The following is a 22,834-nucleotide window of genomic DNA, read 5'->3' on the forward strand; positions in this document are numbered from 1 at the left end:
TAGATTACATTTTGTGATGGCTGAAGCTGCTCCACATCTTTCAGATGTTGGAACGGGTGCCAATCCTATAGATACAATAAGACTACAGCAGATGATATAATAATGCAAGCGAATATGTATTTACAAATGGCACTTTACATCATGATTTACCTTATGGTGGTGCTAGCAAACATTCAGACAAACAGACACCATGGTAGCGTCTTCTCAACACATGCTAGAGATTCTATCCCCCTCCACCACCTCACTGCCACTGGAATGTCCTCATTAGGTTTCTTTTACCTTTACTCCCTTCCACAATGTCTAGACACAGACTCAATGTTTGGAGGTTTGGTGAAGAGAGCCTGTTTTAGGTCCTGGTAACATAGAAGTCAGTGGCAGTTGGCCCCTACAACTTTATATCTAGAAGGGCACTCCCTCTAGTGACTTTACTTCTTGGAGACAGGCTCACTCTCCTCAACTTGACCTGGTGCATGCATTGGGGTCACAGGCAACGAGGTGGTGAAGGGGGAGAGAATCTCTAGCATGTCTTGAGAAGAAGGTGCTACGGTGCCTGTCTGTCTGGGTGTTTGCTGGCCCCATACCTTCACAAAAAGAAGGGCAGCTGGTGAGAGCTTGAGGTCCCTCATCCCTCTCTTGCCTTGCTAATGATGCTAAGAACCCACAGCTACAATGACCAAATATGCAGCTACTAAGCATTCTACGAGACCCAGGTGACCAAGGCAGCTGGCAGTGTTTCCCAATGGAGACAGTTGTCACGTGCTTGCATACCAAAGCTAGCAGTGATGAGAAGTTAGAATGATTCCTCAATCTTTTGTTCCAGTCTCTGTTACATCTGCTTGATGCTCCTGTGCCTGGTCCTGCATGCTGACCCTATCACTATAGCCAAGTTCAGAAGAATTGAGTGGATGCCTGGTTTCTGACAATCTTTGGAGTGTTATAGATCTTGGACATTTCCTGATCACCACTGGAGGTTCCAAGTCTCGCACAGCCATTTAAACCATTCCTTCTTGAAATGGAGTTGAGTTTAAACTAGGATGGCTTAAAATAGTCCAGCAGATGAGTAGAACCCAAAGTAGAATGGAGATGAAAGAGAAGGTGAAGGATAGCACAGATGTCAGTGAGACAAAGTTAAATAATAAAGGCAGAGTTCATAATCCTAGTATTAGATAGGACAGACAACAGCATGACAGGAGACAAAGTAAGTCTGCATTAATTACAGTGTAAGTGGCCTATAAGGAAAGGCAAATTACCTTGGGGCATGGATGGGTACATGGGACTGAAATATTGTAGCTATTACAGAAACAAGCTGAGGAAGGGACAAAATTAGCAGCTCAATCCTCTGGGGTACAGATGCTACAGGAAGGATAGAAAGGGAGGCAAGATGTCGGGGGGAAGAGCGGCAAGTTGCACTTTTGATTAGGGAGAACATCACAGCAGTACTGAGAGAAGACATGCGTGGGGGGTTCATCTACCAAGTCTGTTTGGGTAGAACTGAGAAATAAAAAGGGGGAAATCACTTTGAGAGCATTGTATTATACGCCCCCCAATTATTAGTGGGAGATTGAGGAGCAAATACGTAAGGAAATCGCAGATAGCTATAAGTATAATAGGGTTGTAATAGTCGGGGATTTTAACTTTCCTAACATCGACTGGGACTGCCATAGTGTTAAGGGCTTGGATGGAGAGAAATTTGTTCAGTGTGTTCAGCAAAGGTTTCTCATGCAGTATGTGGATGGCCCTTCCAGAGAAGGAGCAAAACTTGACATCATCTTGTGAAATAAGTGACAGATGTGTTAGTGGAGGAGAACTTTGGGACAACTGACCATAATTCCACTAGTTTTAAAAATAGCTATGAGAAAGGATATATCTGATCCACAAGCTGAAGTTCTAAATTGGACCAAGGCCAATTTAGACAGGAAGTTTCAAATGTTGACTAGAGAGGCTGTTTGCAGGCAAAAAGACATTTGATAAGTGGGAGGCCTTCAAATTAATAGGAACATTCTGACCCTGAACCCTCATTAGAGTAAAGTGTAAGGTTGGCATGAGTAGGGAATCCTGAATGACAAAGTTATTGAGGGCCTGGGCAACAAAATGGAGTCAGCAAATGACACATATAGGCAGCTGGGATCAAGTGAATTCCTTGAAGAGTATAGAGTGTCAGAGTACACTCAAGAGTGAATCAGGAGGGCTAAAACACAACACAGCTTTGGCAAATAAGGTAAAGGAGGATCTAAAAAGATTCTGCAAGTACATGACAGGCAAGAGTAAATAGGGAGAAAACAGGGCCCTTAAAGACCAAAAGGGGCAGCACGGTGGCAGTGGTTAGCACTGCTGCCTCACAGCGCCAGAGACCCGGGTTCAATTCCCGGCTCGGGCAACTGCCACCGCAGGAATTACAAAACCTGCGCCCATACCTCCCCCTCACCTCCATCCAATGCCCCAAAGGAGCCTTGCACATCCACCAGAGTTTTATCTACACTTCCACATATCATTTACTGTATCCGTTGCTCCCGATGCAGTCTCCTCTACATTGGGGAAACAGGACGCCTACTTGCAGAGGGCATCAGAGAACATTGCCGGGACATCCACATCAATCAACCCTACCACCTTGTGGCCGAACACTTCAAATCCGCCCAAGTACATGCAGGTCCTGGGCCTCCTCCATCACCACATCCTCACCACTCGACACATGGAGGAAGAATGCCTCATCATCTGCCTTGGGACCCTCCAATCCCATGGCATCAATGTAAATTTCACCAGTTTACTCACTTCCCCTCCCCTCTTCCCCCCCCCCTCCCCCCCCCACCTTATACCAGTTTCAACCTCCCAGCCCGGCACCACCCTCATGACCTGTCCTACCTGTCCATCTTCCTTACCACCTATTTGCTCCACCCTGCTCTCGACTTATCACCATTACCCCCACCTCCATCTACCTAACTCCCAGTCTCACCCCCTCTCATAATTAGACTCCCTGCAGTATGAAAACAGGCTATTTGGCCCAACAAGTCCACACCGACTCTCCAAAGAGTAACCTATCCAGCCCCACTCCCCTATCCTGTATTTACCCCTGACTAAAGCATCTAACATTAAGGGTAATTTAGCATGGCCAATTCACCTAACCTGCACATCTTTGGATTGTGGGAGAAAACCGGAGTACCTGGAGGAAACCCACACAGACACGGGGAGAATGTGCAATCTCTACATGGACAGTCGCCCGAGGGTGGAATCGAACCTGGGTCTCTGGCGCTGTGAGGCAGCAGTGCTAACCTCTGAGCCACTGTGCTGTCCATTGGCACTTATCATTTATCTCTTCATTCCCTCGGCCCACAAGCCTCATTCCTGATGAAGGACTCTTGCCTGAAATGTTGATTCTACTGCTTCTCCAATGCTGCCTGACCTGCTGTGCTTTTCCAGCACCCCATTCTCGACTCTGATCTCCAGTCCTCACTTTCTCCCAGGACTTACACAGTCAATGGTAGAGTCCTGGGGAGTGTTGCAGAATAAAGAGATCTCAGAGTACATGTTCTTAGTGCCTTGAAAGTGCAGCCACAGGTAGACAGATCAGTGAAGGCAGCTTTCATCATGCTTGCTTTCAATCAGTCTGTGCACTAAACATAGGAGTTGAGACATAGGAGTTGCATCTGTACAAGATGTTGGTGAGGCCACACTTGGAGTACTGCATGCAGTTCTGGACACCTTGCTGTAGAAAGGTGATCGTTGAACTAGAAAGAGTTCAGAAAAGATTTACTAGGAAGTTTCCTGGACAGGAAGGTTTGAATAATAAGGGGAGGTTGGATAGGCTGGGACTTCTTTGCCCTGGAATCCGAGACTGAGGGATGACCTTACAGAGGTCTACAAAATCATGAAGCATAGCTAAGGTAGATAGCCAACAGCTTTTGCCCATGGTAAGGCAGTCAAAAACTAAAGGGCATAGCTTTAAGGTGAGAGGAAACAGATACAAAGCGTCCAGAGAGTCAGTTTTTTCAGAGAGGGTCGTCTCAGAGAGAAGCAGTGGAAGTGAGTGCAATTTTGTCATTAAAGCAATGTGTAGGCAGGTACATGGATAGGATAGGCATGGAGGTATATGGACCAAATACAGGCAAATGGGACAAGTTTAATTGTGAAAACTGGGTGGCATGGGCAAGTTGGGCCGAAAGGCCTGTTTCTATGCTGTAGACATCTATGACACAAAGTCCGATGGTTGGCATCAAGCAACCAAAGCAGAAAATAGACAGATTGAGGCTGCACCCAACTCCATTTCCAATTATTTTCTCCACTTGAATCCTGAAAAGGAGGTATGGTAAAGAATACCTTTCTGAATTGGGGTGATTAGATGTAGAGAGAGTCACTGTTCCAGCAATCTTTGGACAATCGATGACCTGTCTAGTCCATTGAGTATTCAATCTTCGCTTTGCTTCTCTAAAATAGCTAGAAGCCTGTTAAGTATAAAAATCCACAAAGCATAATTTTTTTAATGAAATATTTAATTTTGTGAAATCATGTGCCCTCGATGTGTCCCATCAATTTTGTGCCAGCACTCATGTAGTGTTAATTTTTATAGTTTAGTTTTTTTTTCCTAATCTGTCAGCTCTTTGACAGTTGTGGTAACTTACTTGCTAATTAGTTCATTTGTTGTCTATGCAGGAGAATGAATTAACTTTCCTTATCTTGCCAAAGTCTCTGTGTTGTTTATATGGCTCTATTGATTGCATTCAAGAGTAGATCATCGTCTAATAAGGAACACCATAATCACAATCTGGCTAGAAGTGGATATCAGATCTAGTTTGTTATTAAAGAGAGAATGCCTTGTCATGAGCAAGAAGATTGGCTCAGCACTGTATAAGATGAGAGCGGTGCTGGAAAACCACAGCAGGTCAGGCAGCATCCGAGGAGCAGGAAAATTAACGTTTCGGGCAAAAGCCCTTCATCAGCCAAATGAAGGGCTTTTGCCCGAAACGTCAATTTACCTGCTCCTCGGATGCTGCCTGACCTGCTGTGCTTTTCCAGCACCACTCTAATCTTGACTCTGATCTCCAGCATCTGCAGTACCCACTTTTGCCTCGGCACTGTATAATCTGACTGATATATCAAGAATCATCACTACTCTGGAGTCCATTTGATCACTGTATGTGCAACATTACACTTTTTTTAGCCATGTCAGCTGAAGAGGTAACAGCTTTAGGAAGAATTCAGAGAAAACCATTCAAATTCAGGATTGTTGCTACATTCCCTCCAATTGCTGGAGTAACAGCAATCTGCATGTAAATGAAGAAACTTGCTGATAACCCAGAGTTAGGTGGCACTGTAGACATTATAGATGATAACATAAAATAACAAAGGGGTATTGATAGACTAAGTGAACTGGCAAAACTGTGGCAAATGGAGTTCAAAGTGAAGTTCAAATGTGAAGTTATTTATTTTGCACCATAAAAAGGATAGATACTTCTAAAAAAGACAGTTTCTAATTGGTATGAAGTTAACTACAATGGATGTCCAAAGAGACTTGGGAGTTCAGGTCCACAAATCTTTAAAATGCCACAAAAAGGTGCAGAAAATGATCAAGAAAGCTGATGGAATGCCAGCCTTTGTTTCTGGAGGACTGGAGTTCAAGGATGTAGAAGTTATGTTGCAAACTTGGTTGGAGCTCATTTGGAATATTGTGAGCAGGTCTGGGCACCACATCTTAGGAAGAACATGTTGGCCTTGGAGGGAGTGCAATGTAGGCACAAAACATTGATACAAAGGTTAAGGGGTCATCTAATCAGAATCTATAAGATATCAACAGGAAAAGACAGAATAGATAAAGGTAAACTATTTCTATTGATTGTGTTCCTAGAACAAGATATAGTCTAAACATTATGGCTAGACTGTTCAGGAGAGATTTAGAAAGCACTTCTACACACTGTGTGGTAGATGCTTGTAACTCTTCAAACAGAGTTGATGGTAACTCAATTGCTAATTTTAAATCTGAGATAGACATATTTTTGTTCAAAGGTATGATGGGAAATGGACCAAAGGAAAGCTTTAGGAGTTAGGCTACAGATCAGCCACAATCGCATTGAGTGGCAGAACAGGTTGGAGGCACTGAATGGCCTACACCTGCTGTGGTGTTCTTGTTTATCATGGATACTGAATTGGAGTCCTTCTACTGTGCCAATCATCTACTGGTTGGTTATCTGAGTAACCTCAATTTTTAAAAAAACTCCCTATAATCAATTTTCGAAGTATGAATGAGATATAGAAAGGTCATAGATATACAATACTATAGCTCAATTCCTTACTTGTACTCCTCTAAAAAGGACAATTGCATCTTGAACTAGACAGGGATTTTGAAAAAAATGACAAGGGAAGGACAGTTACAATCTAAACACTCAAGACATTCATCTGGGATAGTTGGGTTTTGGTGAGCATGTGGATGACTGCCAAGAGTAATTTGTATCAAAGTTTCTGCTGCAAATAGGACAGATGACTGCAAGATTTCGGATGGGTTACTGACTCAATTTCCTCACCATTCAGGTGAATTGGTCATGTTAAATTGCCCGTAGTGTTAGGTTAAAAAAGGGGTAAATGTAGGGGTGTGGGTGGGTTGCGCTTCGGCGGGTCGGTGTGGACTTGTTGGGCCGAAGGGCCTGTTTCCACACTGTAATGTAATGTAAAAAAAATGTAATGTAATGTAAAATGTAAAAATGTAATTTCTGATATGCATTTGCTTTACCTGGATATGCGACACCATTTTAGTAAACTATTGGTGCATCCAGATGCAATGATCCTAGTGACATACAGCTGAGAATAGGGGTCTCAACTATTAATGATCTTGTTAATCACTTGGAAGAATGGGCTGAGTACATTGTATCACCAACAAATCATCTACAAAGTCAGCTAGGAAATCAAGTGATGATGAGGATACAAAATATGAGTCTTAAGCAAGGCAACAACCATTTTTCAGATGGAATATAATGTGGAAAAGTGCATAGTTGTTTGCTTTGGCAAAAGAAAATAAAGCAGTATAATATTTAAAACAGAGACATTGCAGAATGCAGTATCAAAAGGGATCTGGGTGTCTGACACAATTCACAAAGATAGTGTTCAGGTCTACCAATTAACTCAAAGTGAATGGAAACGTTAGCCTTTTTTTGCAAGAAGATAAGCTACAAAAGTAGGAAGACTTATTACAATTATACTTGCAAAGGTGAAACAGCACCAATAATATTGTATACAGTTCTAGAGCCCTTTGTTTTTACATAGTTATATACTTGTATTGGAAGAAGTTCCAAAAGCTCCAAAGTAGGCGGATTTCGGAGATAAAGGTTCTCTTATCATCAAAGGTTGAGTAGATTGTGCCCATATTTATTAGCATTCAGGACAATGAGAGATGATTATGTGAAATGTAACATTATGAGGGGGTTTGAAAGTATGGCTCACATTATAAAGCAATGAAAAATATGCATGCTAGTTGAACTAAAAAAAAGTTTCAGAATCTTTATCTAGATCCTCCTGCTAAGCCAAAAGTGAAGTGAGACTTTATAAAAAAAATCCTTGACTAGGAATTCTCTGAAAGCTGTTTCAACTCTGCAATATAATTTGAGGATTGAGACAGAAGCCCCACTTAGGTCCACAAGCAGAATTTCGGTTGCTTGCAATTATGGTATGCAGGAACAGCTCAGGAAAAAGAATTACAAATCATAATTTTAAGCGAAGTTACATACACTTTTAAAATTTGTTTACAAGCCTAATCAGTATATTCCAGTATTTTGAAATTGAACTTTGATTAAAAATCATCCAGCAAAATATATTTCACTTACATCAGATTTAAAGGATTTAAGTCGTTCTTTACATTTATGTATCATTTCCCTGTGAAAGTTCCCAAAGTCTTCTAACTGCTGATGAAGCTTATCCACCTGTGAAACAGAATGGATCATAGAGTCATAGAGATGTATAACTTGGAAACAGACCTCATCCATGCCGACAAGATATAAATTAATGTAGTTCCATTTGCCAGCACTTGGCTCATATCCCTCTAAACCTCTCCTATTCATATACCCAACCAGCTGCCTTTTAAATGTTGTAATTGTACTACCTCCACACTTCCTCTGGCAGCTCATTCCATACACCAAGACAAAAAAAACTGCTAATGCTGCAATCCAAAGTAGACAAAGTAGGCTGGAAGAACACAGCAAGGCAGGCAGCATCAGGTGAAGGAGAAGTCAACGTTTTGGGTTTAACTCCTCTCTCTAGATGCACCACCCTCTGCAAGAAAAAGTTGCCCCTTAGGTCCCTTTTAAATCTTTCCTCCCTCACTTAAACCTATATCCTCTAATTTTGACTCCCCCACTGCAGGGAAAAGACCTTGTCTATTTACCCTATTTATGCCCCTTGTGATTTATAAACCTCTAAGCTCACCCCTCAGCCTCCGACACTCCAGGTAAAACAGTCCCAGCTGAATTAGTCTCTCCCGAGGGCTGAAACCCTCCAACCCTGACAACATACTTGTAAATCTTTTCTGAACCTTTTCAAGTTTCACAACTTGGAGATGCCGGTGTTGGACTGGGGTGTACAAAGTTAATAATCACACAACACCAGGTTATAGTCCAACAGGTTTAATTGGAAGCACTAGCTTTCGGAGTGTCACTCCTTCATCAGGTGGTAGCTACCACCTGATGAAGGAGCGACACTCCAAAAGCTAGTGTGCTTCCAATTAAACTGTTGGACTATAACCTGGTGTTGTGTGATGTTTAACTTTTAAGTTTCACAACAACCATCCTGTAGCAGCGAGACTAGCACTGTATGCAACATTCATAAAGTGGCCTAACCAAAGTCCTGTACAGCTACAAAATGACCTCCCAACTCCTTTACTCAATGCACTGATGAATAAAGGCAAGCTTTCCAAATACTTTCTCTGTAATTTATTTTATCAAATGCTTAAAATGCAATCGTAGAATGGTTACAACACAGAAGCCATTCACCCATATTGTGGTTAATTTGCAATAGAAGGATAAATTTACTGATTCTTTACTCCAGTAAAAGGACCTGTGCTTGAAAGGAACATGGATTCAAGAATCAGAGGAAGTAATTGTAATTCTTGGTCCCTTTGAGCAGAGCTTCTATCGGGAGTACAAGAGTACAAACATATTCAGAAGAATTTTTGTAAATGTCAGCAATTGAAAAGACTGCAGTCACTGTCTTTTCCAAGGTGTATTTTATTGTAACCTGAAAGCAAAACTTGGAAAATCATTCTCAGTCATCTCATAGGACACTTTAATGGGTACAGGTAACAGTTGGACCTGTGTCTGGTGAGTCGAGTCAAATATGATATATGATTATTCTATAACCAGTCATGGCACAGTGTCTGATGGATAGACCATTCATTTGTACTGTGGACTCAGTTACATACCTAGAAACGTATAGGAATTAGCAAGAGAACAGAAATAGGCCATTCAGACTTAAAGCATACTTCACCATTCAATTAAATAACTTCTGATCAATACATCAATTTCATTCACCTACTTTACACTATATAACAGGTTTTCAGTCATGAAACTTTCAACTATTGGGACTGAAAATTCTACATGCATTACTCTTTGGGAGAGAGAATCTCTAACTTAAAGAATATTTCCCTTAATTCTCTAATCCACTCCCCTCCCCAAAGCCAGACATAAAATAGTTTCTATATATGAAATTGATCATATCAAAGATTGTGGGGATTGAGGGAGAGTGAGGAATTTAAAGAAAATATGAAGTCTGGAAATGACAAATGAACAACCTGCAAAACCTTCTGCACTAACATATGCGAGGGGCTGCATTTTGGGAAAGCAAATCTTAGTAGGACTTATACATTTAATGGTAAGGTCCTAGGGAGTGTTGCTGAACAAAGAGCCCTTGGAGTGCAGGTTCATGGCTCCTTGAAAATGGAGTCGCAGGTAGATAGGATAGTGAAGAAGGCATTCGGTATGCTTTCCTTTATTGGTCAGAGTATTGAGTACAGGAGTTGGGAGGTCATGTTGCGGCTGTACAGGACATTAGTTAGGTCACTGTTAGAATATTGCGTGCAATTCTGGTCTCCTTCCTATCGGAAAGATGTTGTGAAACTTGAAAGGTTTCAGAAAAGATTTACAAGAATGTTGCCAGGGTTGGAGGATTTGAGCTATAAGGAGAGGCTGAACAGACTGGGGCTGTTTTTCCTGGAGCATCGGACGCTGAGGGGTGACCTTATAAGGGGTATAGATAGGGTAAATAGGCAAAGTCTTTTCCCTGGTGTCGGGGAGTCCAGAACTAGAGGGCATAGGTTTAGGGTGAGAGGGGAAAGATATAAAAGAGACCTAAGGGGCAACCTTTTCACGCAGAGAGTGGTACGTGTATGCAATGAGCTGCCAGAGGATGTGGTGGAGGCTGGTACAATTGCAACATTTAAGAGGCATTTGGATGGGTTAATGAATAGGAAGGGTTTGGAGGGAAAAGGGTCGGGTGCTGGCAGGTGGGGTTAGATTGGGTTGGGATATCTGGTCAGCATGGATTGCTTGAAAGCCATATGCCATCCGTCCTAAAGTGGAAGCAGAACTGGAAGTGTTGGAACTAGTAACTAGCAGTGAGTGGGCCATTCCAATCATTCCTGTCTTAAGAAGAAATGGCACAGTGAGGATTTGTGGCAACTTTAAAGATCACAGTCAACCTAGCCCTGTTTGTGGATCAATATCCACTTCCACTCATGGAAGACTGTTCAATGGACTGGGGCAAAGCAATTCTCAAAAATGGACCTGTTACAGGCCTACTTACAGATGGGGGTCACAAAGGAGTCCCAGCCATTGCTGATAATAGTGACGTAGGGGACTGTTCCGCTACAAGTAACTTCCTTTTGGTATCATCCCAGTGCCTGCTGTAATCCAGAGGGCATGGACTTAGTTTTGATTGGATTACCAGGTGTCTAGTGTTATCGGAATGATATTTTGGTTACTCAATCCTCTGAAATGGAGCATTTTAAAAAAACTTGACTAAATTCTGAAAGGATTACTGCAGCATGGCCACAAGTAAAAAGGGACAAATACAAGACAATGCAAGTTTTTAAAAAAGATTTTTATGGAGCCTTGTGTTTCTGTACTAAAGTGGCTATCATGTTCACCTAGCACACAAAAGGTCCCTGGTTCGAAACTAGGTAGAAACAGCAGACCACCTTCAGTATCCAGGCGGGGCATGCCACACCCACTGGCTGACGAATGAATGAAGCTCATTCTGGGGCGGAACGGTGGCTTGGTGGTTCGCATTGTTGCCTCACAGTGCCAGGAACCCAGGTTTGATTCCAGCCTTGGACGACTGCGTGCGGAGTTTGTACATTCTCCCTATGTCTGCATGGGTTTCCTACAGGTGCTCTGGTTTCCTCCCACAATCCAAAGATGTGCAGGTCAGGTGGATTGGCCAACCTAAATTACCCCATAGTGTCCGGGGATGTGTAGGTTAGGTGGATTAGCCGTGGGAAGTGCAGAGTAACTGGGAGTAGGGTAGAGGGAGTGGAGTGTGGGTGGGATGCTCTTCAGAGGGTCAGTGTAGAGCTGTTGAGCCGAATGGCCTGTTTCTGCACTGTAGAGATTCTATGGGACTTTATGGAGTACCTGGGCCATGTAATCGATGACAAGGGACTACACAATGTGCCCAAGATGACAGAGGCTATGAAGGGTCCTGAACCAGAGAATGTTTCTCAACCAAGATCATTCTTAGGACTTGTAAGTTATGATGTAAAGTCCATGTCTGACCTAGCAACCATGGTAAAACCCCTGCATAAATTGTTGGGTAAAGGATAGCTGTGGAAATGGACTCAGCTTACTGGGAGTTGAAGCAAGCCTAAAAAATGTCAGAGTTGTTGTCCTATTTTGAAGTTGCCACTACAGTTAGTGTGTGATGCCTTGCCTTATGGGATTGACACTGTACTGTTGAACATCTTACCAAATGGAAAGGAAAGGCTCATTGTATTCATAGAGTTCACTAAAGATGGAGGAGAAGTATGCCCAGGTGGAAAAGGAAGTATTGGGCATCATGTTTAGTGTTGAGAATTTTCTTTACAGTGGGAACTTTTGCTGCTGAAAGACTACAGGCCACTTAGCTCAATTTTTGGCCTGTATGTGAGAATACCATTAATGGCAGCAGCATGCCGACAGAGAAGTGCACTGGCTTCTGTCAACCTACTCATATGGAATCAGTTACTGACAAGTCAGAGAAGCACAGAAATGCAAATGCTTTGTCAAGGTTACCACTACCAGGAAAAAAGGATATTCCCAACTGGAACCTGAAAATTATATACTTTTGTCAAAAAGAGAAGGTATTACTGTCAGTGAGTCAGGTGCAGAACACTGTCCAGAATGACCGGTCTTGAACCTCCTGAGAGGAAGGACCTGCCATAAGAAATTACCCAGAATTGCACCTTTACCTGTCCAGGAAATGGGAGTTGACCAGATCAGACAGGTTTTTACTGAGGAATAAGAGTTGATACTCCTCCCCCATTAAGAGGAAAGGTGCTGGAACAAATGCACCAAGGGCACCCTGGTGTGGTATAAATGAAAGAAATAGCTCAGAGCTACTTTTGGTAGCTGAAGGCTGTCTCCCAGATGGAGAGAAAGTGGGATCCTCCGAATCCTGTGCATTTATAGGACGTCATCATTGTCATCCCTTCAAAGAGAATGGCCTCAATTACCATGGCAGTGGATGCACACGGATTTCGTTGGACCAGTGGTCATGATTGTCCACTCCAAGTGGCATAAGGTCGTGGTCATGAAGATTTTATCCGCAGAAGCAATGGTAGACCAACTGTTTGGAATATCTGCCAAATTCACAGATTTTAGGCTGTGAAGAAGGGAACCCCAAATAAGTCATGAGTGACAGTGGCCCATAGTTTGCAGCACAAGAGTTCAAGTAGTACCGGAAAAATCATGGAGTCAGACACATGAGGTCGGCTCCATAACTCCCTGCAACAAACAGCCAGGTAGAGAGATTTGTACAAACCTTGAAGCAAGCCTTAAAAGACCTCAAGGAGAAAGTCACTCAGAGAGTAATTCAAGAAAGTTCCTCAGCATGTACAGGAAATGCCATATGCAATGATAGTTCAGAATTATACGTCTGGGGAGAAAATAGTGCTAGTGGCTCAAACAGGACTGTTGTCATAGATGGTGAAGGCTAAGGATGTATTGGTTTGAAGGAGACACGTGGAACAGTTGGTTGCTGTATCTCACTGATGCAGGGGAGAGGTGGTCACGATTCTTGAGTCAAGGAGATGGTCTTCTAGGAATCATCATCCAAGGGAGATTAGTCATGTTAATGTAGACTTCTTAAGGGTCATTTTCTTTATCCATGTTTTGTTTTATAAATGTTCCTGGCAATGTATATATGCTAGCCACAATGCCTGTATAATCATTATAATTGGCGGAGAGATATTTATGTTAAGGAGATACTGAAATAAAGGGGGAGGACTGTTAAATATGTAGTTGGGCATTTGCTGCTCCTTTAAGAGAGGTCAGGTAGCCCAAAATCAGGAGCTAGGGGAGGCAGTTCAAAAACTGACTTTGGAATTGAGAGAACTACAAGAAAAAGTATTTCCTGTTCAGGTCTACCATCCATTTGTCTTGGTGTTCTATTTATGCCTTTAGTAAACAATAAACTGGTGGACCTCTGCTGTTCATGGTCTAAATAAATGATTTGAAGAAAACGTGGCTGGTCTAATTAGTAAGTTTGCAGATGATATGAAGATGGGTGGACATGTGGGTAGCGAAGAGGACTGTCAGAGGATACAGGAGGATGTAGATCAGTTGGAGGCATGGGTGGAAAAATGGCAGATGGGGTTTAAACCCAGACAAATGAGGTGATACATTTTGGAAGGTCAACTACAGGTGGAAATTACTCAGTGAATGGGAGAACCCTCAGGAGTGTTGATATGTTAAGGGATGTCTGTGTGCAGGTCCACAGATTACTGAAGGAGACAGCACAGGTATATAAGACAGTAAAACAGGCCGATGGTGTGCTTGCTTTCATTGGAAGGGGCATTGAGTATATCCTGCAGCTTTGTAGAACTTCAGTTAGACCATACTTGGAATATTGCATACAGTTCTGGTCATCACACTACCAGAAGGATGTGAATACTTTGGAGAGGGTCCAGAAAAGGTTTATCATGATGTTACCTGCCATTGAGGATTTTAGCTGTGAAGAAAGGTTGATGGACTGTTTGTTTTCACTGGAATGCAGGAGGTTGAAGGGCAACTTGATAGAAGTTTCAAAAATTGGATAGGGTGGAATGTATGAGGCATTTTCCTTGTGGTGGAGGGGTCAATTATGAGGGGACACAGGTTTAGGGTGTCGGGGGGGGGGGGTGTAGTTGGGGAGGGGTTTGAGTACTAGAACGTGCTGCCAGAGGAGGTGGTAGAAGCAGACATATTAGCATTATTCAAGAAGCACCTGGACAATATATGGATATGAAGGGAGGGGTGTGGAACCTGTAAGTGAAGACAGTTTTAGTGTGGAAGGGAAAAATGTGTCAATGTAGTCTTGGAGGGCCAAAGGGCCTGTTCCTGCTGTGTTGTATTGTTCTTTGTTCTTAAACATAATACAAGCATGCTTTCAGTGTCAGTCTTGATATCTCATTAGCAAAAGTGGCTTAATAGACTGAGCAGGATCACAATTAGTAATATGATGGTCCAGCACATCTCTCACTCTACTATCATCATCAAGCAATAGAATCAGCTATGATTTAGTGAGAAATATAAAAAAACCATGCCAACAGCACCTCAATAAGGTATGGAAAAGGAGTTCCAATCTGGTGAAGCCACAACATTAGACTACCTGCATGCCAAAAACTTGAAGTAGCATGCTGCAGATAATGTTAAGTCAGAATAGAACCTAGGGATTAGAGAAAAAATTTGCAGTCCTACCATATTCAATGATGAGCAATTAAACAAGGAACCCAAACATGATACCTCAAAATCTTTTGCATATACAATGATGGTGGAATCAATTTGATATGAAGAGGCAGTACATGCCACTGGGCAGAGAAATGTTTACGGGCCCTGATACAGGCAGACTGTAATATGAAGGTTTGTGTTCCAACTTAGCAAGGCATCTTATGATGGAATCAAAATTTGCGTAGCTTGATTTTTTGAACTCTAGCTGAAGGGAAACCAAAAAAAAACCCTTCAGTTTCTAAGGCAACTAAAACCAAAATGGAAACCAAAACTTCCAGGGAGTATGAAGCCAATTAAACATACAAAAAGATAGATCAATTCAAGCTCAGTAGATATTGATGAATCCAGTGGTGACTGTGGGGTAGGCTGAAGACAAGGCTCGATCCAGAAGTTGAGAATTAGTAAAAATACAGTTGCTGCAGCAGTTTACTTGAAAGATAATATTGGTGGATCTATGACATCCAAACAGAGCTCATTGAAATTATTAGCTCAGTTTTACCTGTCATAGCTAATTAGTTCCCATTTTCAACTTGATTTACACTCAGTACAATGCCTGCATAAGATGCTGTCTTACCTCATTATGCTTCTGCTCAAGACAAGTCCGCATGTTGTTCAGTTCTAGTTCACGCATTTCAAGCTGGCTCTCAAGGCTTTGTGAATGCTGTTTCCATTCTGTGTTTTTACGGCTTACCATTACATCAATTTGATGTATTAGTTCCTGGAGTTCTGCTTCACACGAAGAGTCTCTGATAGTTCAAATAAATAAATGTTTTTTTTAAGAAATCAAATTTTCTCAGGCAAGAGGACAAGGAATGAGGAAGCATTTTCTTCAAAGTAACTTTAAGGTTTCTAGTCAAAACATGATATTTTAATATTTAAACTCCATATTTTCAGCTTCATCTACACAGATCTCTAATCTCCTCCTGAGCAGTTCTGGTATTATGTGGTGAGATATACTATAAAGACAGATCATTTTAGGAATGTGCACATTCTATGAATTATTATGGAAGGCAGCCATTCTGATTAATTTACCTGGATCTAGACTAATTGAGACTACCAAATATGTACTAAAAACTTGCTGTAATATTTGCTCGCAGTTTTTATGAAGTTGGGTACGTCAGCAAACTTACAGATGACAACGTTCTGACAGCTGTCTTGATCCCTTGATTTTGGACCAAATATTATTGACTGTGGCATGTCAGGGTTAATTATATTAAACTCTCATATAACGTGCATGTACTATACCAGAACTTGGATATTTGTGAAAACACTTGCCAGTTTATTTTATTAGGAACTTGAAACATCAGCAACTTTGATCTGTGTGAAAACTTTATTATGGGAATTGTGAATTTTACTGTGTACCTGCAGACTGTCCATGAGATATACAGAAACCTAAATTTGATTTTCCAATAAGGTTTACGATTCAGGAATGGAATTTGTCTCTTTGATATTGTCTATTTCTCTAAGTTATACTTAGTTTCCTATTGTGCATTTACACCCAACACACTCTGTTCACCTTACTTTGAGCTTCACTTACTGAAAGGGAGCAAATTCTAATGATGCTGCAACAATTCAGTAATCATAGCAATTTAAAGATGCCAGGCAGCTTTCCAAGTCCAAGAAAATGGCATATTTCAAGGTCTGATACCAATGGATCTTTAGGCAGAAAACATTTAAATTTGCAAACTTCAGCTGAAGTCTATTTTGATAACTAACAAATAAAATAAACTTTGGTACAGTTGGATCACTGTTCACAATGAGGTGGTGGCAATCTTGGTCTCATGTTCCCCCTCAGAAAATACCTTTAAATACCAGACATTCACAATAAGAAGGACACAAAACTATTAAACATAAATATATTTAAGTACCGTGCTTTTCTACTTTGAACATCAGGAACACAGTTTTAGATTGAAACCCTAATATTAATAACATGTTCCAAACCAAACTGGGTCAGAAGCAGGAACCGAACTTTGAGCAAGCCAGGCACAATGGCTAAAGGATGCGCTAGTCACCCAACTAAGGCTAACTGGTGGCTCACTGGGACGGAAAGAGCGGTAGTCTACCAATGCAAGTAAACAGAGGAGAAGGCCATGATTCTGAAGTACTCTATCAGCACTGCTAAAAGTTTGAAATAAAAATCAGTCATTGGTGGTGGACCACCATAACTGGCCTTATCTGGCAATTTTGTTGGTAGGTAACCATTCTATCCTGATCCACCCTGCAAGAAAGTTTCTTGGGTATACAATGGTTTCCTCATTAATCTTTTTACCCAAAGAGAGGGAAAGGAACAAAAACTTGAAGTTCTTGGATAGCTGTAGCAATTGCTTGTGCTAGCTATACCTAACAGAAATGGGGTACATGAATTAATTTTAATTGAAGACATCTGTTGGTCAAGAAGTTCTTAGAAGCATTTCTCTTCAGTTCATATCACCCAGATGAAAGCAGCGTTTACAAAACACCAATGCTCAAATTTAACTCTCTAAAGTGAAATGATTGTGTAACTTTACCCCTAACCTTTTTCTGCCCTCCTAACAAATGTCTTTTCATCAAAATTACCCAGCTTGACTTACCTTTTCCATCACTACATAGAGTCATAGAGATGTACAGCATGGAAACAGACCCTTCAGTCCAACCCATCCATGCCGACCAGATATCCCAAACCAATCTATTCCCACCTGCCAGCACCCGGCCCATATCCCTCCAAACCCTTCCTATTCATATACCTATCCAAATGCCTCTTAAATGTTGCAATTGTATCAGCCTCCACCACATCCTCTGGCAGCTCATTCCATACATGTACCACCCTCTGCGTGAAAAAGTTGCCCCTTGGGTCTCTTTTATATCTCTCCCCTCTCACCCTAAACCTACGCCCTCTAGTTCTGGACTCCCTGACCCCAGGGAAAAGACTTTGTCTATTTATCCTATCCATGCCCCTCATAATTTTGTAACCTCTATAAGGTCACCCCTCAGCCTCCGAGGCTCCAAGGAAAACAGCCCCAGCCTGTTCAGCCTCTCCCTATAGCTCAGATCCTCCAGCTCTGGGAACATCCTTGTCAACCTTTTCTGAACCCTTTCAAGTTTCACAACATCTTTCTGATAGGAAGGAGACCAGAATTGCATGCAATATTCCAACAGTGGCCTAACCAATGTCCTGTACAGCGGCAACATGACCTCCCAACTCCCGTACTCAATATTCTGACTAATAAAGGAAAGCATACCAAACGCCTTCTTTTCCATCCTATCTACCTGCGACTCCACTTTCAAGGAGCTATGAACCTGCACCCCAAGGTCTCTTTGTTTAACAACATGCCTTAGGATCTTACCATTAAGTGTATAAGTCCTGCTAAGATTTGCTTTCCCAAAATGCAGCACCTCACATTTATCTGAATTAAACTCCATCTGCCACTTCTCAGCCCATTCGCCCATCTGGTCCAGATCCTGTTGTAATCTGAGGTAACCCTCTTCGCTGTCCACTACACCTCCAATCTTGGTGTCATCTGCAAACTTACTAACTGTACCTCTTATGCTTGTATCCAAGTAATTTATGTAAATGACAAAAAGTAGAGGGCCCAGCACCAATCCTTGTGGCACTTCACTGGTCACAGGCCTCTAGTCTGAAAAACAACCCTCCACCTTTGAGCCAGTTCTGTATCCAAATGGCTAGTTCTCCCTGCATTCCATGAGATCTAACCTTGCTAATCAGTCTCCCATGGGGAACCTTGTCGAACGCCTTACTGAAGTCCATATAGATCACATCTACTGCTCTGCCCTCATTTGTTATTTCTTCAAAAACTTCAATCAAGTTTGTGAGACACGATTTCCCATGCATAAAGCCATGTTGACTATCCCGAATCAGTCCATGCATTTCCAAATACATATACATCCTGTCCCTCAGGATTCCTTCCAACAGCTTGCCCACCATTGAGGTCAGGCTCACTGGCCTATAGTTCCCTGGCTTTTCCTTACTACCCTTCTTAACGAGTGGCACCACGTTTGCCAACCTCCAGTCTTCCGACTTCTCACCTGAGACTAATAACTTTCCTTGGACACATTCCCAGGTATATCTTCCCTCGGCAAAGCCGTGAGGTTATCCCTAATCAAAAATGCCACTTTCCTTCTTCTCTTGCTCACCTTTTCTATCCTTCCTATAACATCTATGTCCTGGAACATTAAGCTGCCAGTCCTGCCCTTCTCTGAGCCATGTTTCTGCAACAGCCATGATATCCCAGTCCCACAGGCCCAGAGTTCATCTGCCTTACCTGTCAGGCCTCTTGCATTGTGTTGATTTCAAAGTCAGAGGTCACACAATACCAGGTTTACAAGAGTAAGGTAGAGAACAAGGTAAAACTGATTAAATTAAACTGCATTTATGTCATTCTGTGGAGATGCTGGTGTTAGACTGGGATGCAAAATGTCGAATGATATTACACCATGTTATCGTCCAACAGGTTTATTTGAAATCACAAGGTTTTGGAGCATTGTTTCTTCATCAGGTGATTTCAAATAAACCTGGTGGACTATAACATGGTGTAATATCATTCGACATTTTGCATCCCAGTCTAACACCAGCACCTCCACAGAATGACATAAATGCAGTTTAATTTAATCAGTTTTACCTTGTTCTCTACCTCGCTCTGGCCTGCCCTGACTGTTCAACTTGCTCCTTTTCTAAACTGAACCAGCCTCAGATTGATCTCTTTGGGTCAAACCCACCCCACCCCCTACTTGTTAGTTTAAAGCCTCCTGAGTAGGATGAGCAAATCTTCCTACCAGGATATTGGTCCCCTTTCCAATTCTTCTACAGGTCATTTCTACCCCAGAAGAGATACCAATGATCCAAAAAGTCAAATCCCTGCCCCTTGCACCAGCTCCTCACCAGGCATTCATCTGCCCTGTCCTCCAATTTCTCCTCTCACTAGCATTTGGCACCTGGAGTAATCCAGATATTGCTACCCTCGAGGACCTACTTTTTAAACTCCTACCTAATTTCCTATATTCTCTCTTCAGAACCTCACCCTTTGCCCTTTGTATGATGTTGGCACCAATATGCACAGCAACTTCCTACAGGTCACTTTCATTTTTTAAAATATTTTGCACCTTCTCAGAGACATCTTTGACCTTGGCACCAGGGAGGCAACACGCCATTCTGATGTTTCACAGATGGCTGCAGAAATGTCTCTGCCCCTGACTCGAGAGTCCCCTATCTCAAATCTATGAATTGAAACCTAACATACTGCTCAGGAATATCAAAATTCTCCCTCATCTCCCACATTTGACAGCAGGAGAACATCACTCTACTAAAGGCCATCTCTGCACTTTAATCTATGACCCAGAAAATAGCATAGTCTTACTGCTCTAAAACAAAATAAAACTGCTCCAGGATAACTTAATACCCATGTTTTACGTTGTTTTTTTAAACTGAATGAGATCTCAGTAAAACAAAACAAAATTCCTCACTCTACTCACCATTTTAGATTTACAAAAATAAATGTCTTTTATTAAGGATGTGGAGGACCCAGTATTAGACTAGCATGGACAAAGTTAAAAATCACAACACCAGGTTTTAATCCAACAGGTTTATTTGGAAGCACTAGCTTTTGCAGTGCTGTTCCTTCAACCTGATGAAGGAGCAGTGGTCCGAAAGCTAGTGCTTCCAAATAAACTTGCTGGAGTATAACCTGGTGTTGTCAGATTCTTAAACAAATTGGGAAGCCTCATATAAAATGTCTCAGTGACTAACCACAGTATTAAAAAGTTAACAAAATAAACAAGCATATGATCCACCAGGCTTGGTTTCAACCAGGATGTCATTTTTCAAAGAGTACCATCAGCTGAAATCCTATCAGTACCAAGTGTGATGGCCGTACATTTAAGAGAATTTTCTTCTGTGCAGCTTCTCTTGCAGAGAGGTATTGCCACAAGAATGTCTGCTTCAAGAAGCAGTGGGTAAATAGCTTTGAGCTCCAAGTATTTTTTTTAAACGAGACAACAGTAGTACGAGTAGATAGTCAGGCTCACAGAGACGCAGGGTTTTCGTTGCAGTTGGAGTTTGGAGCTGGCTGTTGAAGCTAATAAATACAGCTCTCTCTGTGCTGCTAGACTGCCTATTTCAACGTTCCTTTCTCCTGGGCTAGAAGGAAGATAGTGAAGAAGATCTGTTTTATTCAATTTGCCTTTACCAAGACTATGCTTATGCAATGCTGCTACTTTGGAACATCCAATAAGTAGTTAAATAATCTATTATTCTGCTAAGATTTCCCAATAGAGTTAAAATTATGCCTTTTTTGTGATTGTATTTTAACTATTTTTCTTAAAGCCTAGTAGTGGACCAACTGAACCACATCTGGAAAACAGCTCCTTATACTTGCCTTTAAATGAAATAAATTAGGGTCGAGGCTCTCTTTTTTTGTATATTTTGAGGGTATTTGGTCTGGTCCATAACAGAAGTACTCTCATGATTTTGAAACATTCTACAAAAGGCTTTTTAAAAATTCACTCTCAACATGTGGGTATACTGGATGCATCGACATCTACTGCTCAGCCTTTGTTGCCCTCCATAAAGTGGTGACGAGCTGCCTTTTTGAACCACTGCGGAGTACTTAGTGAACTTAGATCCATATCATCACTAGGGAGCAAACTCCAGGATTTTTACCAAGTGACACTGAAAGGACAGTGATATATTTTCAAGTCAGGATAGTGAGTTCTTGGAAGGAAACCTGCAGATTGTGGTCAGAAACAAAAACAGAAATTTGCTGGAGAAACTCAGCACATCTGGAGAGAAAGTATACATTTCATTTATTTTATACTATTGCAAATGGTGGTTTTCCCAGGTGTCTACTGCCTTTGTCCTTCTAGATAGCAGTGGTGGTGGCGAGTTTGGAAGGTGCTGTCTAAGGAAGCATGATGAATTACTATAGTACAACTTGTAGATGCCACACACTGCTACTTCTGAGTGTTGGAGATAGACGGACTGAATATTTGTGGATATGGTGCCAATTAAATGGGCTCTTCGGATGTGACTGCTGTCAAGCTTTGAGTGAGGTTTTTTTTGGATCTGCAATCATCCAGGCAAAAGGGGTATATTCCATCACATTTCTGACTTGTGTCTTGTAGATGATGCTTAAGTTTTTGGGAGTCAGGTGCTGAGTTACACACCACAGAATTGTTAGCCTCTGACCTGTTCTTGCAGCCAAAGTAGATGCATAATTATTCCAGTTCAATTTATGGTCAATGGTTTGGATTATATTAGATTCCTTACGGTGTGGAAACAGGCCCTTTGGCCCAACAAGTCCATATCTACCCTCCAAAAAGAGTAACCATCCAGACCCATTTCCTTCTGACTAATGCACCTAACATTATGGGCAATTTAGCATGGCCAATTCGCCTAACCTGCACATCTTTGGACTGTGGGAGGAAACCGGAGCACCCAGACGAAACCCATGCAGACACAGGGAGAATGTGCAAACTCCACACAGACATTCGCCAAAGGCTGGAGTCGAGCTTGGAACCCTGGTGCTATGAGGCAGCAGTTCTAACCACTGAGCCATGTGCCACCCACAGTAACACGGTAAAATTCTGGTAACACCAGAATTGTGTAGGGCAAATGTTAACTTAAACCTAGATATTTTCCAGGTCTTGCCACATTTGGGCATGGACTGCTTTAGTATCTGAGTCATCAGGAACAGGACTCAAAGTTGTGAAGTCAAACATTCCCATTTCTGAACTTGGGATGGAGGGATGATTACTGGTGGTGAAGCACCTGAAGACGGTTAGGCCGAGAACACTATCCTGAGAATCTCCTGCAGAGATGTCCTGAAGCAGTGATGATTGTCCTCCAACCACCACAACCATCCACCTTTGTGCCAGATATTTCTCCAACCACCGACAGTTTCCCTTGGACTCCC

The 22,834-nt window shown here is 42.0% G+C and overlaps 1 protein-coding gene across 1 annotated transcript in view; it reads right to left on the minus strand.

Annotated features, from left to right (window-relative positions):
* LOC122551047 (deuterosome assembly protein 1-like) overlaps positions 1–22,834 on the minus strand; it is a 149,804-nt gene that overhangs the window by 109,067 nt on the left and 17,903 nt on the right. The window contains exons 3-4 of the mRNA XM_087988543.1: positions 15,505–15,676; positions 7,803–7,898 (exon numbers count right to left, since the gene is read on the minus strand). Coding sequence (XP_087844669.1) covers positions 7,803–7,898; positions 15,505–15,676 — 268 coding nt within the window. The remainder of the gene's footprint in view (positions 1–7,802; positions 7,899–15,504; positions 15,677–22,834) is intronic.

Source organism: Chiloscyllium plagiosum, unplaced genomic scaffold, assembly GCF_037043375.1.
Source record: "Chiloscyllium plagiosum isolate Xiang-an unplaced genomic scaffold, Cpla_swu_hap1 HiC_scaffold_6, whole genome shotgun sequence".
NCBI classification, from domain to species: domain Eukaryota; kingdom Metazoa; phylum Chordata; class Chondrichthyes; order Orectolobiformes; family Hemiscylliidae; genus Chiloscyllium; species Chiloscyllium plagiosum.